General features: G+C 39.1%; 1 protein-coding gene across 1 annotated transcript in view; it reads left to right on the top strand.

The window, feature by feature from the left end:
- KIF26B (kinesin family member 26B) overlaps positions 1-16,245 on the top strand; it is a 275,199-nt gene that overhangs the window by 213,685 nt on the left and 45,269 nt on the right. Inside the window, exons 8-10 of the mRNA XM_030236166.2 lie at positions 203-465; positions 3,102-3,285; positions 7,094-7,253. Coding sequence (XP_030092026.2) covers positions 203-465; positions 3,102-3,285; positions 7,094-7,253 — 607 coding nt within the window. The remainder of the gene's footprint in view (positions 1-202; positions 466-3,101; positions 3,286-7,093; positions 7,254-16,245) is intronic.

The raw sequence follows: 16,245 nt of genomic DNA, 5'->3' as shown, positions 1-16,245 counted from the left end.
TAATGATTTTTGAAAGAAGCTCAAGATTTCATCTGGATTTTCCATGTCCTACTTGTCTACCTGCCTATCTTTTCCCATTGCTGACTGTCCTTGTTGTGAAGTTGTTTTCATGAATGCTGTACAGGATAATCTCTCTTGGCAGAAGGCTGTCAAGGTCCTGGGAATGATGTTATATTTTCTTCATCCCCCCCATTCCTGACAGGGAAGTCATACACCATGATTGGGAAGGATGATTCCATGCAAAACCTTGGAATAATTCCTTGTGCCATCTCGTGGCTATTCAAGTTGATTAATGAACGCAAAGAGAAGACAGGAGCGCGCTTCTCGGTCCGGATTTCTGCAGTGGAAGTGTGGGGGAAAGAAGAAAATCTGAGAGACCTGTTGTCTGAAGTGGCTACAGGCAGCCTACAAGATGGCCAGTCCCCAGGTGTCTACCTTTGTGAAGACCCCATTTGTGGCATGCAGGTGAATCCAAGATTAATTTTACACTGAAACAAGTAAACATGACTTTTTTGGTTTCTTCTGGAGCTATTGAGATGGTTCAAATTCAAGAGCTACCCAGAGCATAGAGTTTATAGATTTGAAAGTGTTTACTTTAAAACATGCAAGAACTTTATGACTTGCAGCTGCAGGGCCATATGCTCTCCTGGCCTAAATATTTGTACCTCTAGTATAAGTGATATAGAGCAAGGGCTTGTGTTTGCAATAAAATGTGAAAACATTCAGAGCAAACAAATTCGCCTCATTCTTAAAAAAAAAAAAAGAAACAAAAGTGTGATCTCTCTTTTGTAAAACAACAAGCTAAAATATTCACTATATAAGTTGCTGTAGGCCATTAATATGGCTGTTTATTTCTTTTAAATGACATTATTTATAGCATTTGCATTAGCAGTGTTGTAGGGAGCATTAATTGCTACTTATTAATTCCTGCCAAGAAGTAAATTCCTGAGCTGGGCAAGTCAATAAAACTCAAACTTCTCTCTGGTTTGGAGTTTAGCAGGAATGAGTAACTGGCTCATCTATTTTCTGGGTAACTATGAGAAATTCTTAGCAGCTCTATTTTTTCCCCTTTCTTTTGAGGGGAAAAGGTTCCTATTCTTTCTTTTTGCTGTTTGTAGGGGAGTAAATCTGCTTTTTGTATGAGTAGATGAAGAGGGTGCAGAAGAAAGTGATGGAACTTGAAAACATTCTTTCATCCTGAAAGGCAAAGGATGCTTTTGTCAAGAGGCCTGCTTATTCCAGAATGGGGAATAGAGGGAGAAGGGAACAGACCTACAGGGTCATGTTCCCTGTATCCACCTCCAAGCATCTAGAGATCATGACTCACATCCACACAAGTCATGAACTGTGAGATTTTAAACAGCAAGTAATAAATTTTTTATCTTATCTCTGTGGTTTAAGCTTTTTAGGCATACTTAGGTCATATTTTCCATTCTTTTGCATTTTACCTGAGGACTATAAAGTTGTGTTTTGATTTAAATAACAATTAGGGCCTCTCATTTTCACTTAACTCCCGACTTCAGCGTTTTATGAAATACTTACTGTATCACTAGAGATCTCACCCTCTGGTGTCCTGTAACTGATGCAGTCCAGTAAATATGAGAGACTTGAGTCTGTACAGCTCCCGTTGGAGTGATGGATGGTTCAGTTAAGAATTTGCAGACTGCATGTGTTACATAACTGTGTCACAACCAGCGCCTTCATAGTGCTTAATTCCTTACTAAGGTATTTTAGCACAATTTTAGCACAATAGCAATAATAATATATATTCTATTATGGTAGCTTATTTTCATATAGATGCTGACAGTACAGCTGTATATACAAAATTAATTATTTTAGATCAGTGAAGAAGCTCCATGAGACACCTATGTATCTTTGCAGTGTGAAAGACTGAATTAAATTACAAGGAAGGAAGCATTTTTATGAGTGCTTACAAGACATTCTGGAGTCATGTGTCGTACACCTGAATTCTCCAAACCCTCAGATGAAGGGAGGATATTATATTATAGCCATGCAGATATGCAGAATCAGCAGTGTGTATAGCAAATGAGTGATCACCATATGTCATGCTGTCTGTCACTGGACCTTTCCAAGTATGCACATTTTCTTGTTGCTTACATTAGTGAGATCAGCTCACAGACTGGCCTGCCTTCTGCTGACCTTGTTAACTCCTTCTTGTCCCCCTCCCTCTTTCCTGAGAGAGCTCAGCCTTCAGCTGTGTCACTGAATCCTACGCACAGCCTCAGCTTTATCCCTCCTCAGACTGGATAATGGTTGCAAAGAGAAAACAGAATCACTGTTTTTGGAGAACTTAACTGTCAGCTATATTATATAGCAGGGGAGCAAACCCCATGAACAGGGAGCTCCTTGCTGTTTTTATGCCAGACAAGACGAATCTATCCTATGGGCTGTGGGCCAGTTCTGTGTACTGCCAAAACTAATGCCATCAGATTGCAGTCTCGTGTCCCATGCACAGACAAACTAGTCATAGGTGCCATGAAACATGCAGGCATTCCTAATGTTAGGAGGTGTTAATAATATCTGCCCTCCTATGCTGTCTGTCACTTAGAAGAGTTGAGAGCAGGCTGGTGACAGGGACTGAGGTCCAGCAAATATGAATGTTTGTGCATTACCTGTCTTCTTCCATTTAATGGATTGCCCTGGCTTATGAGCAGGTGGGTAATAAACTTGTGGTATGAAGGGGCGAGGAAAAGGCCTTTCTTCTGGGCTGCTCCTCATATGGTATGGGGCAGAACACAAGCTTCAGTCCTGTTATTTTTGAGATTTATCTGTGGACTGCTTCCTTCTAACACTTTCTGAAGGGTAGCACGTAGCCCTGCCGCTGCTGTTTTCTGCCAGCTGTTGAGTTTGGGATTGACGTGTCTTCTGCAATTTTTTTTCCCACTTCTAGCCATGAGGGCTCCTGGAGGGCATGCTACTGCCACTGCCCTCAGGAGGGTCTCATTCCATTGGACACCTCCTCATTTGTGGTCCCAGTAGAAGCCAGTGTATCCACACCACATGTTGATTGCAGGAAATTGTCTGGCGGTGTTTACCCGTGCGGGAATTTCTCAGCCGTTTCTCCCTGGTGTTAACTGCAGCTTCAGAACCAGAGCGAGCTGCGCGCCCCCACGGCAGAGAAGGCCGCCTTCTTCCTGGACGCCGCCATCGCCTCCCGGCGCAGCAGCCAGCGGGACTGCGATGAGGAGGATCACCGCAACTCCCACATGCTCTTCACGCTGCACATCTACCAGTACCGCATGGAGAAGAGCGGCAAGGGCGGAAGTAAGCTGTCCTCTTGCTCCTCTCTGCCTCCTCCAAGGCTGCCTTGGAGTGGGCCTTCAAGCAATTCTCTTTAGGGGTGAAAATCAGCAGAGTTCTCCATTCACTGTGGGGTGGGGCCATTCATACAAGCAGGCTGTCCAGTGCTTGCTGAAGACCCACCTAAGGCCATTAAAGGCCACTGGGGTTTATTACCTTCACTTGTCAGTTTAGATGCTCTTGTGGAGACACTAGCAGTTCTCAGCCCTGTGTGCTAAGGTGCTTTTCAAATTGCCCTTTATTATTATCTTTATAGATAGTGTTGAGGTCACGGATTAAAATATTGTGGGACTGGAATTCCTTGCCACCCTTATGCTAACAGCTCCTCTTTGGCACCTAAATAGGGCAGTGTGTGTGGAAGCTGATGCTGGCAATCCATAAACTGGGAAGCTGATGTTGACAACCCATAAACTATACCCTTTCTTGGAGATAAATGATATTTAAGTTGCTAGCCCAACTATGTGTGCACAGAGGACTCTCCTGATTCTTTGTAAAGGGTCTGGATTTTTCAGATAGGCTTGTTTCCTGTCTTTGTCATGTATGCTTTCACTGGCTTGTGGCTTTACTTCCATATCCCAGGAAAATGTGCTTCTGTGTCTAATTTTATGTTTCTGTAATTTTCAAAGCTTTCTTTTTCTCTCACACCATTTATTTTTTTATTATATTTGTCTTCTGTTTCAAGTCTCCCAAATTGTTTATGACTGAAGATATACAGAGAGGGGGTTTTGTAAGTAAATTCCAATGATAAAAGATTTGTATAATGTAGGAATAACACTGTAAAAGAAAACTCTGACATTAAAAATAGTTTTTTCAAATAATCATTTCTTTACAGAGAAAAATGTTTGAAAGAGACCAGAGAAGTCTCCTTCTTTAAACTCATGGGCTTAAGCAATTCTGCAGAAAGAGCCTATGTTTCAGCTCCTGGCTCTGCATAGGCTGTTGGTAATAAGGAATAGATTGCAAGGCGTGATGTGTAGTGAGTGATCAGCACTGCAGTATTAATGTCTAATGTTTAAATGAAGAAAATTTGCACTGACTGTACTTACAAGAGAAAAAAACCAAAAAGTTCCTCTAAATGGAAATGCAGCTTGCATGTATTTAAGTAATAACCCCTGTGGAATTGGCAGTCAGAAATCTCAATTAACTAAAGATTTATTAATTAACCACCCTGTGGTGGAAAGGAAGACAGTGAATACTCAGACTGGTTTATAGGAATAAGATGGCTGATTTTGAGGGAATAATTATTGCAATTATTTAATGCTCCATATTTATTACTACACAAAAGTACATGCACACACAGTCCTTTTCTTCTACTTTCAGATACCATTTATAAAAGAGAAAATATTATTGTCTTGTGATTATAATTTCAGAAAAAGAAGGTATGATCCTGTTGGATTAGAATAAGGCATGCTTTGCCCACAGCCTCTAGTTATATCTTTGTCTTGTGGCCAGGCCATCCTCCTGTCTTCAGGTTCCCATATCTGAGTGGCCTTACAAGCTAGGCAGGGTCAGATCCCACTGATAATTGAATGAAGGGGAATTCCAGCTGCTCAGAAAGGGCGCCTAGTGATTATCACTGTCTCCTGCTGTAATGAAGGACTTCTCAGAAAAAACCCATGCACATAGTAGAGATATATAGATTCCAGTAACAGGATTAAAAAAGGACAGGAAGAAAGGGGGGGAATAAAAAGAAACCCAGCTTCTAAAGGATAAGAGATTAAAGGGCTGGCTAACATGTGATTTTGGTAAAAAATGACTCTTAGAATAAGGCGTTGGTACTGTACTTACCTCCTTGTTAGATTCATTACCAGGAATGTCATGAAACAGGCTTAGCACCATTGAAATAAATGACATTGTGGCAGAATTGGATCACTGTCATTTTTCAGCTGTCAACTCTACAAAGTCTCTGTGACCATAGAAAAAATCCCCAAGTGTTAGGATGTTCCACTTCTTTTCTCTATAGTAGCCAGGCTCATTAGTGACCGACTTGCCTAACAAATAGCTTCATTTTCAGATTAATCAAGTGGATCTACAGTCTTAAAATATTACTTCAACTTGTAAATTAAATAAGAAAGAAACAACCAGTAAGTGATCTTACTCTGGATTTCCTCAAGTTATGTAATAGGAGTATATGTGGAAACAATATGACAGTTTTTGAAAGGTAGTGATTTCTTTAATTTTCTTTTGTTTCCCTGACATCTAGTAATCTTAGTAACAGAAATATTTATTATATGTGATTCAGTAAAGTCACCTACAGTCATTTACAGTAGCAACTAAATGCATTTCTTTGTTTTTCTAAATAAATGATTGTGAGACACTCAAGTAAGGAATTCCAGTCTTCTGAGAATAGACACGTTAGAGGACTTAGGGACTCTTTAAGGGTTTAAACGACTCTTAGAGGGGAGACAAAGGTCCTCCATGATCAGTTGAGAGGTACAGGTGCTTTACTGGTTCCCCAAGGTAGCCTAATTTTCTGCAGTCAATGCAGGAGTCCATAGTGTCTCTGGATACTTTCTGGGGAGAGGAGTACATAGAAATCCAGTGTTACCTAACACCTGACAGAGCTGAAGAACTAAGAGGACTTTAAGCAGCAGACATAACTGTATTTTAACAATTGTTGGCAGAGATACTGGATACATTTTGGAATATTATTCACAAATCCCAAAGGAGGTCTTCTGTCTTTGTTCATCTTCCTTCTTTTTACTTACCAAATGTGCAAGCTGAGATCCTGTGTCAAAATGGATCCTGCGAATTAACTTGCATGGAGTTAAACTCAGTTGTGAAAGTATTTGTGCTGCTGTTTGAGGTGTGTTTGTGTCCTCATATATTGCTATTACCTCTCTTACAACATAGTGATTCTGTTCTGTTCTGTACCTATTGAGTTAAGATCCTAGAAATAAATCTGCCTTTTCCTACAGACTGCTTCTAAACTAACTCTTGAGAACGGGGAGGAGTGGTCCAAGATCAGATGCAAAAAAGTCAGCTAGAAAATTGTTCTGAGACAGTAGAGAGCTGGAAGCACTTCTGTGAAGTCTACATAGTTCCCATCCTGGATTCATAAGGAAGCACAGATTTTTAAAGAGAGAAAATGTCTATCAATTTTGGTGTGTCAATGGTAGCATCTTTTCACTCTGGAAGTATTTTGCTGATGCAGAGTAAACAAGATAAAACTATAAAGATCTATTGCTAGTTTTACAGAAACTCTTATGAGAACAGAGGTGCTACCTCACAATCCATCATCGGCGTCTTGGCAAACTTCTGAGCTGAAATGCTACTGTGAAAGTATATCGACCTGAGGAGAAGATGAACATCCCACAGATGCCACAGTGTCTTCTTAAGATACAGTACTCAGGATGGGAAAAAGAAGAGAAGTATCCTTGATTACTAAGCAGGAATTCCCAGCCTGTAGTTTACCAGACAGAGAAACAGTAGTGACAGTGACAGAAATAGAGCCAACTCAGGTACAGGCTAATAGAGCTAAATTTTAAAAAAATATAGACACATTGGTAACTCTCACAGAGTTAAGCTTGCAGGAGCAAGTGAGTACTCAACAATTTTTGAGCAGGTTCAGAGTAGGCAGCAATGTTCAGCAATGTACAGCCATAAATGCCGACAATGCGTTAGCAGAACCCCTGCAGCCGTGTCTGCTAAGGGGAATTAGGGAAGGCTCCTGGGCTGTTTCCCCTTTACAAGTCACAGTGAGACTTTTGCTTTCCTGGGAAGCTGCTTTTGGAGGCCCACACTAACTGTCTGCTTTCTTTGTTTGTGGCAGTGTCTGGAGGTCGCAGCCGCTTGCACCTTATTGACCTGGGCAGCTGCGTGAAAGTGCTCAGCAAGAGCCGCGAGGGAAGCTCCGGCCTCTGCCTCTCCTTGCCAGCGCTGGGCAATGTCATCCTCGCCCTTGTCAATGGGAGCAAACACATCCCATACAAGTAAGTGCTGCTCTGGGTTGTGCCTAATGAGAGGATGCTCGAAAGCAGTTTGTCTGTCTGTGCCTGAGGCAGATTTGGGTAAGGAGGAAAACAGTCTGCTGAGGTCAATGCAGCCCTCTTGAGCCATGGCAAAAGCTGCCTGAGGTTCAGTGACACCTTATCTGACCTTACACCTGGTAGCTACACACTGTGTTTGACAAATAGGTTTCAAAGGAAGAAGGCTGCTGAAATAGGACCCAGGTGGCTGAAAGATCTTAAGGTTTGAAGTTCAACACATTAGGGTTTTGTTTTCTGCAGCTGTTCAAAAATTTTTTTAATGTTTCAAAGCACGTGAAAATGTTTCATATTTGTTCCAAGGAGAGGAACATTGCTGCTGTAATGCAGCACTGTAGAGAAAATTATCTTGCTGTCCACTGTATGCAATATGCTTTCTTGGAAATATATATCACAATGAGCATGCATGTTTGTCATTAGATTCCTTCTGTGACCTTATGTTACTTTGAGGGTTTTTTTGTATGGTTTAAATCTCAGTGTCAGCTTTTCATATGCAAAAAAGAAGTAGGCCCTATTTGCCACATAGGCCATTGCTACTGCAGGGAGCTTCTGGGAAACAAGAATTGCTCACCTAGTGGGTATTCCTTGTGCTCATTTCTTGTCATCACGTTCTCTCCCTCTGTGTCATGTGTGCAGATCTGAGAGGAAGCCCAGATTCATTTCCCGGCCCAGGGAGTCACGCTGCCTTCCTATTGAGAAGTTCCTGATTTTGTGGGCAGTATTGCTTTTCTCTAGGCTAGATCCTAAAGAGTAGCAACTAGTATCATAGGAATGGCTTCCAGTAGCATCTTGTAATCAAACTGCCAATGAATGTCACCATTTGTGAAGGAGAGGTGTATGTCATCAGGAGTTAGGAACAACAGGATGACATGGAGAATGAACCAAGTAATCCATAGAGCAATATTTCAGTCCATGCATTTTACCCTTTTCAGCATTTAAAAAGCTGCAAACTTGATTATTTACACATGTCCATTCAAGATTGCTCCTTTGTTTTTGTCTTCATTTTGGCAAGTAAAAATGAATTGATATTGGTTATAATCTGTTTCTCTTCAAACCTTTACTTTCAAAAATTATTTGGTAGTCTGGACTTAAAGCATGCTTTCTGGAAATATTCCCATTCCTAGAGCTTAATCAGGCTGGAATTCAGTTAATGACTAACCAAATTTCTATGTATAAATATTCATTAAATGTTTTGTGGATCGTGCACCTTGTCATAGCATGAAAATACCTTGAATTCTGCACTTCACAAAGTGTAACTCAGGCAATGCTTATCACAAACCTGTCTTTCTTCCTGTTGGATTTTATGGATTGAAGAGAAGGTCACCGGTAGGAATACAAAAGATAATGTCAGTAATGCTCACTAGGCTAGATCTAAACATACAAGGAATAGTTACCAAATAAAAACAATTGTCTTTCCTGGCAATGACTGACCAGGAGAAAAGGATTACCAAATATGTCTTCTAATTGCTGTGTGTTCAATCTCTTTTTGCTGTGACTCCCAGCTGTTGCACTTCTGAGCCTACACAGCCAGAGATGTCAGCATATTTTCTCATCAATGTCTGTACTGCTGAAAGAAGATCAAAGCTCTTTTCAGGCTACAATCCCCTCTAGTTCCCTCCTAATAGGAATTCCTCCTATAAGAAGATATTATAGAGTGTAGAGAAGTGGTTGGTCATCTGTAAATCAGAGTCAAAGTCCTGTTTGTAGGAGGACTTTTAGAATAGAATTTGAAAAATATACTGGCATATTTTGGAGCAAACCATTTCTTCCTGTTGCTGGGAAGAATCCAGAAAACATTTTTTTCCCACATGTAGTCTATTCCTGAGCAATGGAAATAAGAATTTTGGTGGCTGGATGAGCACTCGTAGCTCAGTGATCTGGCGGTACAGCTGTGTCGTGCTCCTTGGTGGAGATGAGAGGAGGGAGAATCTGGATGTGCATGTGCTGCATTGCAGAAGAGGCTCAGTACCACACAGAAAGAGATGATATGTGTTCAAGGCACCTCTTGTTTAGAGCAGTGATCCCTCTGTAATGGGGATAATTCTCCTTTCTCTAGGGGGTGTTCTCTTTCACTGCTAAGTATAAAATTATGTTTTTGTTAACTGCCTTTTTGAGTGGGACCAAAGGAAAACAATGGAAGTGTTTTTTTATGTGACAGCTCTGCACATTGTGTGTGGTCTCAGTAAATTTCCATAGAGCAGCAGACAAAATGGAACATCTTTTCAGTATCTGAGCTATTAAGCAGCCATTAAGTATTTTATGGCAGCCTGTCAGTAGCCACTGCATGGCTTCCTGGGGACTTGGAAACTCGCAATGCATAGTGTTTCTCTGATGGCAAAAATTTGGTTCTCTAAACTTTGAGAGGCTGCAAGCTCTTAAATTCACTTAAGTTTTGTATCCAGCTTTATCTCCACAGGTAGTAGTTGTAGGGAAAATCTTGTTCAGATTCGTAGCTGGTGCAAGCAGATGCCACTGCATTGCCTTCAGTGGTCTCTGAGTTTGTGCCAGGGATGAATTTGCCTCTCCACCTGCAGTCTCTATGAGAAACACATGCTGTTTTTCAGCACATGTTGCTTTTCTTTAATTTTTAGCCACAAGGCTAAGCTTTGGAAACCATTCAGTTGGAATCTTTCTCCCTTGGGAAGAGCCCCCCCATACGCTCCCATTTTGGGAATAGTTACAAAGATTTATACTAGCTTTAGTAGGAACTTGTTTTCTGAAGTTGTAAGAAAGTAATGCAGACATTCTCAGACATCAAAAAATATGTTTTGATATGGTTTGGGGGCTCTTGTCTTGTATTCAAGTCAAATTTCACATGGGTCTGAAGATGGGACAAGAATCCCTACACTGGGCAAATACTTGCAGTTAATGAGTGACCAGACCATGATTTCTGGGAGTTTGTATATTTTATATATGTACTTTTAATCTCTCCCTAATCTCTCAGTGTCACTGTTATTGCCACTATTTCCAGACCTATTTTGAACCTTAGTAAGAACATTGTTCTGATTGTATGAACAACATACCTTGTTGTTCCATACCATTCCTCCAGCTCAGTGTCATATATGAAAATAAAATTTTTATTTTACTTAAATACATTGCCATTTTATGTCACCAGTTTCTCTTGCTCTTGAGGTATGAAGACATCCTTCAGAAGATTGGGCAAGAATTATTTTCTCCATGGGAATGTAATAAAAAAATTGGAAAGGGGCACTTGCAAGCTCAAGGAAGAACAAGGGAGTCAGTGACCAAATATGGTTGGGCTTAGATCTGCTACAGAAGGGTTTTCTAAGATGCAGTAATTGTTAGTGCCATTTTATGTTTTTAAGAGTATTTCAGTTTTATGTCGGTGCTGTATTATCTGCCTCTGATTTCCAAGATGAATGTGTTTTAAACCCTCAAATGAACACCCATTTGCACAAACTCCAGATACTGGTTTATATAGCTCACTATTCAAAAATTACTCCAGTTGCTAGGCAACATGGGTGGTGATAATTCATGGTAATGCTGTTTTGGAAATAATCATTTTTATGCATTTTAATGACTGTGAGAATGTAAGGAAACTGTTTAGAAAAGTGCAAGGCTGTATGAATTTCTCTTCCAGAAATTGTTGCTTGTTTTATTTAACAGGCTTCTCTCTTATTGTGCTATTCCAATGTGCTAGTGTTTCTACAGGCATCCTATATTTTCAACTACATGCTTTGCTTATCCAAGGAGGGAGTCTTGTCTGTAAAGTAGATGAGTGTGAGTTAAAAGCATGAATTTTATTCTTGGCAGTTCTGTTTTTCTGTCATATGGTTGCATTTCCTCCCATGTCTTAATCTGGTATTGCTTTATTTGATCTTATGTGCAGAAAATAAAATTACATTAAGTGACTGGTGCAAGGTTGCACAAGAAGCTTCATGGCAGAGCCACTGTGTTTTAAGATCTAATCTGGGGTTTAAAGCATGGGTTAATCCATTCTTTCTTTCTTTCTGCATGACCTTTGGAAAATAATTTATTCAGGTGTTTATTTCTTTATTCACATTTCTAAAACTGAAAAAAATCAAATAGGATTTTTAAAGGGCATTCAGAGTTGGCAAAAAAGCACTATATACTTTTTCACTATTGCTAGGACTATTACTCTATTTTCCCCTTTCTTTAGAGTTAATAACTCACATAAAAACTCCCAATGTCATGGAGAATGTGAGTATTTTTGATCAAATGTAGAATATTTTTGCTTTTGAGTAAAGAGAAAAGAGAAAGTGTTGGATTATAGTATTGTGATATACTAGTTTAAAGAATGAGCTGTATATCAAATATTTTCTTTAAATTGTAACTTAATTATTGAAAAAAATGAAAAGGGGGTTTGGATGGATCCAGTACCTCAGTTTCTTTTCTTAGTTAGATGTGTGCATCTATCTGCAGTTGTTTCGTCTTTGTAAAAATCTGTGTTTGTGAAGAACTGAAATGCCAAGTATCTTTTGTTTATATGCATTGCCTTTGCATTTTTAGCATGAGTTATATTATTTTTCTCAGGAAAGATGTTAGGATTTTCAGGAGGATGTTAGGATTTTCTTGGGCAATAATTATTAGTAGTACTGGAGATTTTACCCTTATTTGTGAGTTTGTACAAAGTCCTAGCTTTGTTGGATCCACACAACCATGTCTGCTTACTAGGTCTAAGAATTTAATGGCACATTTGAACTATATGTCAAATGAGCAATCTATTTAATGGTTACTTCATCAGCACCTGAAACTAGATTTTTTTTTGGTTTTTGTTTTTCATTAAGAAACTTGAATCACTTTTACTTTCCACTGCTTCAACTATATCTTCTGTTCTTTAACTTTTGCACCTCCACAATGAGAATATGGTACAAAGATCACAGCCTCAGAAAAAATATCTGGTGTGCTCTTCAGAATCTCCAATCTTTCTGTGTTAATTTTATATTGAATATTCTAGAAGTGGATGAAAAACTGTTTTGCTGTTTTACTTGAGGAACTGTGAGAGCAGAAGAAGGGGGGTAAATGAGGACAGGAGAAACAGCTGAAACAGAATCACAGGGCTGGGAAATGGTCTTAAATGAATGGGAAAGCTCCAAGAGACCCTGAAATTGTGTGTGGAAGAGACAACAATCCACAGAGAGGAACTGGGAAGCAAACAAGGAAGAAGTAATGAGCCTATTCAAAAAGAGAAATAAGCCTAAGAAATACCCCTGAATGATCCAATTGTAGGAGAGTGTAGTAGAGTGGTCAATGGACATTTTGTTGAACGTGAAATAGATCCTAATTAGCAATGAAAAACATGGTCTGCTCAGGAACAAAATAGTTTTTCCTTGATGTTTTCAGCCAGGATTATGTGGACTAGAACCTTGGCTAACAGACACTGAAGCCACTGGAGCAATGCTACCTTGTACCAGCGGAGGACTGACCTTAGGCATGTGCCCTTTGTCACTGGGCAGGTGCAATGCAGTTCACTGCAAGAGCAATGAAACTCTGTCAGCATGCATATCATGAGGACAGCATGCATGCAAGGAGCATCTGGCAATTATGTTAATCTTTGGGGTTTTTCTCTATCTGACAGTTTACTAGATTAAATTTCTGGTATTTTCCTTCTTTATTCCAGGCAACTATATAAAATAGGTGAAATTAGGGATGCATAGTTTGTGAATGTAGGAAAACTCCCTGCATTTGGTTAGAATAATTTAATCAGCAGTTCAGGAACATGCAGATGATGGGTCTGCATGCTCCAGAAATTGCTGTTGTAATGTTCACCAACAATGCCCTTTATTGTAGGATAGTTTGTACAGCTGATAGTGCAGATTTGAGCTCTATCTGCATACATCTTATAGATCTGCATACATCTTTCATCATCAACTTAATGAGAGAGAGTAAAAGAGACAAAATCCTCAAAGGAAGAGCTGCGGTGGAGCTGCCTTTCCCCAGCTTTGGGTCAGTCCTGCCAGTCTGGAAATGTGACAGGAATTGGAGCAGCAGTGTCTGTGAACATGTGTAATGGGTGTAAGTGGCTATGTTGCATTCACTGAGCTTGAGCTCCTCTTGCACCAGTTTTACAACAGCCCTCAGCTGACAAGCTCCATTCTGCCACAAGCATTCAAGTGAGAAGAATCAGGCCTCATGAAGTATCTCTTTGAATGCTCTTTGAACCACTCAGCGAATTAGTACTTTATGGGTACTGTAAGAAGCAAATAATGATGGACTGCAAAATGAAATGAGAAGGGAAGTGCTGTGGTTTAGTCAGACTTAACAGCAATTACTAATTTCATTTAAATAGCCATTCCTATGAGCAGCAGATAGCTGCATCACAGAAGGACACTGCTTTGGTCCCGGGCCAGCACAGACGTGGCTGGTAATGAACAAGCAATCCAGTAGTGTGCAGTTATTCCTGAAATATGGCTTGAGTGGAACCCAAATAGGCCATTGTGGTAATTTCATACAAAAATTAATCTGTACTTAATTCATTAAAATGTCATTTTGAACCTTTAGTCAGGGTATCCAGCAGTTTATTCTCACCTGTTCCACCATTGGTTCAGGCTCAATTGAACATTAATACATTTTCTCTCATAGAAATGTGGTGATAATTCATTTCATGTATAATTGAACAATTTTTAAATAGTCATATCCTTGGAATAACTACCTCTTGTACGATGCAGCAAATTATCAAAAAGCATGTCATAATTTTTATTAGACTTATTTCACATTTTTTGTTATCTCTAGTTTCATGAATAGTTGCATATGGATATGATGTGTTAAATTAAATTTCATTTCTGCATTGATCCTTCTTTGCTTGTACAAAACCACTGTAACTCAGACCAAAAAGACATCCCACTGCAGCAGACCAAAGAAAATAGATTTTCTATTTATCTGCCAGTATATAGCTGCTTCTTTGGAGTTGTGCATCTCATTGCTAAGAAAAGGTTACAGACTGCAGAGAACTTAAAAGAGAAGCAAGAAGAATTATGAATGGTCTGAAATGAAAGGGTTACTCACCTGGAAGAGTACACTGTGACAGAAATAAAGCCTTATAGTTTGTAGGGAAAAGGAGGCCTTTGAGAGAAGAGATGACAACTGCTCTGTAGTGTTTCAAGGATGTGAAAACACCCAGGAGAAGAGAATTGTGTCTGGTGAGACAAAGTGGCAGAATGATTTCTTATTTTAAAGTAATGATGTGGAGGAATATAAACTTTAAAGCATGCTAACAGGGATTCCTATTAGTGGAATAACTTCTCAAGAGCTGAAGTGAACGCTTAGTTGGTAGAATAATTTAAAAGCAAAATAAACTTGTAACCAACAATTATCCATTAACATTTACATAATAAACTGTTTAAGACAGGTTAAGGGCTAGGCTTATGCAATTTCAATGCAGAGTTCTGGGTCCAAATCTTTGACAATTTTCAATATCTGTAATTCCTTTTGGTAATTTATCTTTGTCCTTGATTGTCAAGTGTCTGTGGATGGCTGGTAGTTATATAAATAAACAATATAATGTGTTCCAGTGTGTCTAACAATATCAAATCTGCTTTTAGGAGCCTGAAAACCAGTGGTTGGATGGATTGTTAAACTTTCATGATGTCAAAGAAATACAGAAACTTTCAGTGGTGTGTTTCTCGAGACCTTACCCTAGCAGTCCATTCCTGTGCCAGATGATTTAAATGAGTTAACAACTTTTTTCCCTTTATCATTTAGTTATGCATTTTTTTAAAGTCTCTTTCTCTTCAAATTGCAAAATCAAGTTCTCCCAGTGCTTGATCCAAAACTTTATGTAAATCAATGGAAATCTTTTTATTGGGATTTGGCTTAAACCCACAGATTAGAAAACATGCTTATATTTAATTAGATGAGATAATCCTCAAATCCTTGCTAAGGGATATTTCATGTTCTGTATTTGATGATTAGCAGCTTATTTGTTGAAAGAGGTAGTATGTGGTTAAGTGTTACCTAATTTTGAGTTTATTTGGAATTGCAAGGGACGTAATTGATGGAATTGGTGAGTGTGAAAACTGCAAAAGTACAATGGTCTATTGGTTGGTTGCAAATGGGTCTGTGACCATGAATTTGAAGGTCAAGAAGTTTATGCACAAACTTGCCACACAAATGGGGATTTGAGATTACTGAAGTGGCACAAGCAGGACTATTGTTTTTCCTCTTCAGTGTATATAAATAGTATTTGTGACTTTAACTTCAGAATAGATATAACCTTTGCTTACATTTTCTGGGCAAATAGTTGAACATTTTTTCTTCAAACTCCTTCTTTTCTTGGACTCTATTTGGACATCACCCTCTCAAAGGAGTGACAGGCCCTAGAAGGTTTTAAGAGAATTGTGTGGTTTAAGTGGAGGGTACTTCAGCCGGTTTGCCTTATTGCTTCAAGAGTATTTGAATGACATTACAACTGCAAGATGTTTTTTTTTACTGAAGTTTTTGTTTTCATAACACATTTGAGAGTAAAGCAATGGAGATAATCCTCTTGTGCTCTTCAGATACAAGATTCTGCTGGATGATCAAAGTTTTTGGCTGGTGGTTGCCTCCAGGTCTATACACAATGAACAGATGTGGGTTTTTTAAAATATGCATTGGCGTTTTAGATTTAAGCAGGCTGGTTAGAACTGTCTAACTGCTGGTTAGACAGTCCTCATGCTGCAGGATGAACTTGTTAGATTACTTTAGTTTTTAAAATTTTCTTTGTAAGCGCCATCCAGGTGATATGCTTTCTAGAAATATCTGACAAGACTCAGTAAAATTAATATCAGACAGTAGATTTAACTGTTTTATCTGTATTGTCTTTTAGCTTTGTTTTACCTTATCATTCCATCAGAAAAAAAATGTCCTACCAACTGCATTTAAAATTACTACAATTTAAAATTATTTTCCAATGGGTTTTTTTTGAGAGATGGTGGAATTTACCAAATTGTTCTCTCCCCATTCCTTAGTTCATGCTCTT

Source organism: Serinus canaria, chromosome 3, assembly GCF_022539315.1.
Source record: "Serinus canaria isolate serCan28SL12 chromosome 3, serCan2020, whole genome shotgun sequence".
Classification (NCBI taxonomy): domain Eukaryota; kingdom Metazoa; phylum Chordata; class Aves; order Passeriformes; family Fringillidae; genus Serinus; species Serinus canaria.
Note: the sequence above shows the minus strand (reverse complement) of the source record. Positions and strands in the feature narration are given on the sequence as shown.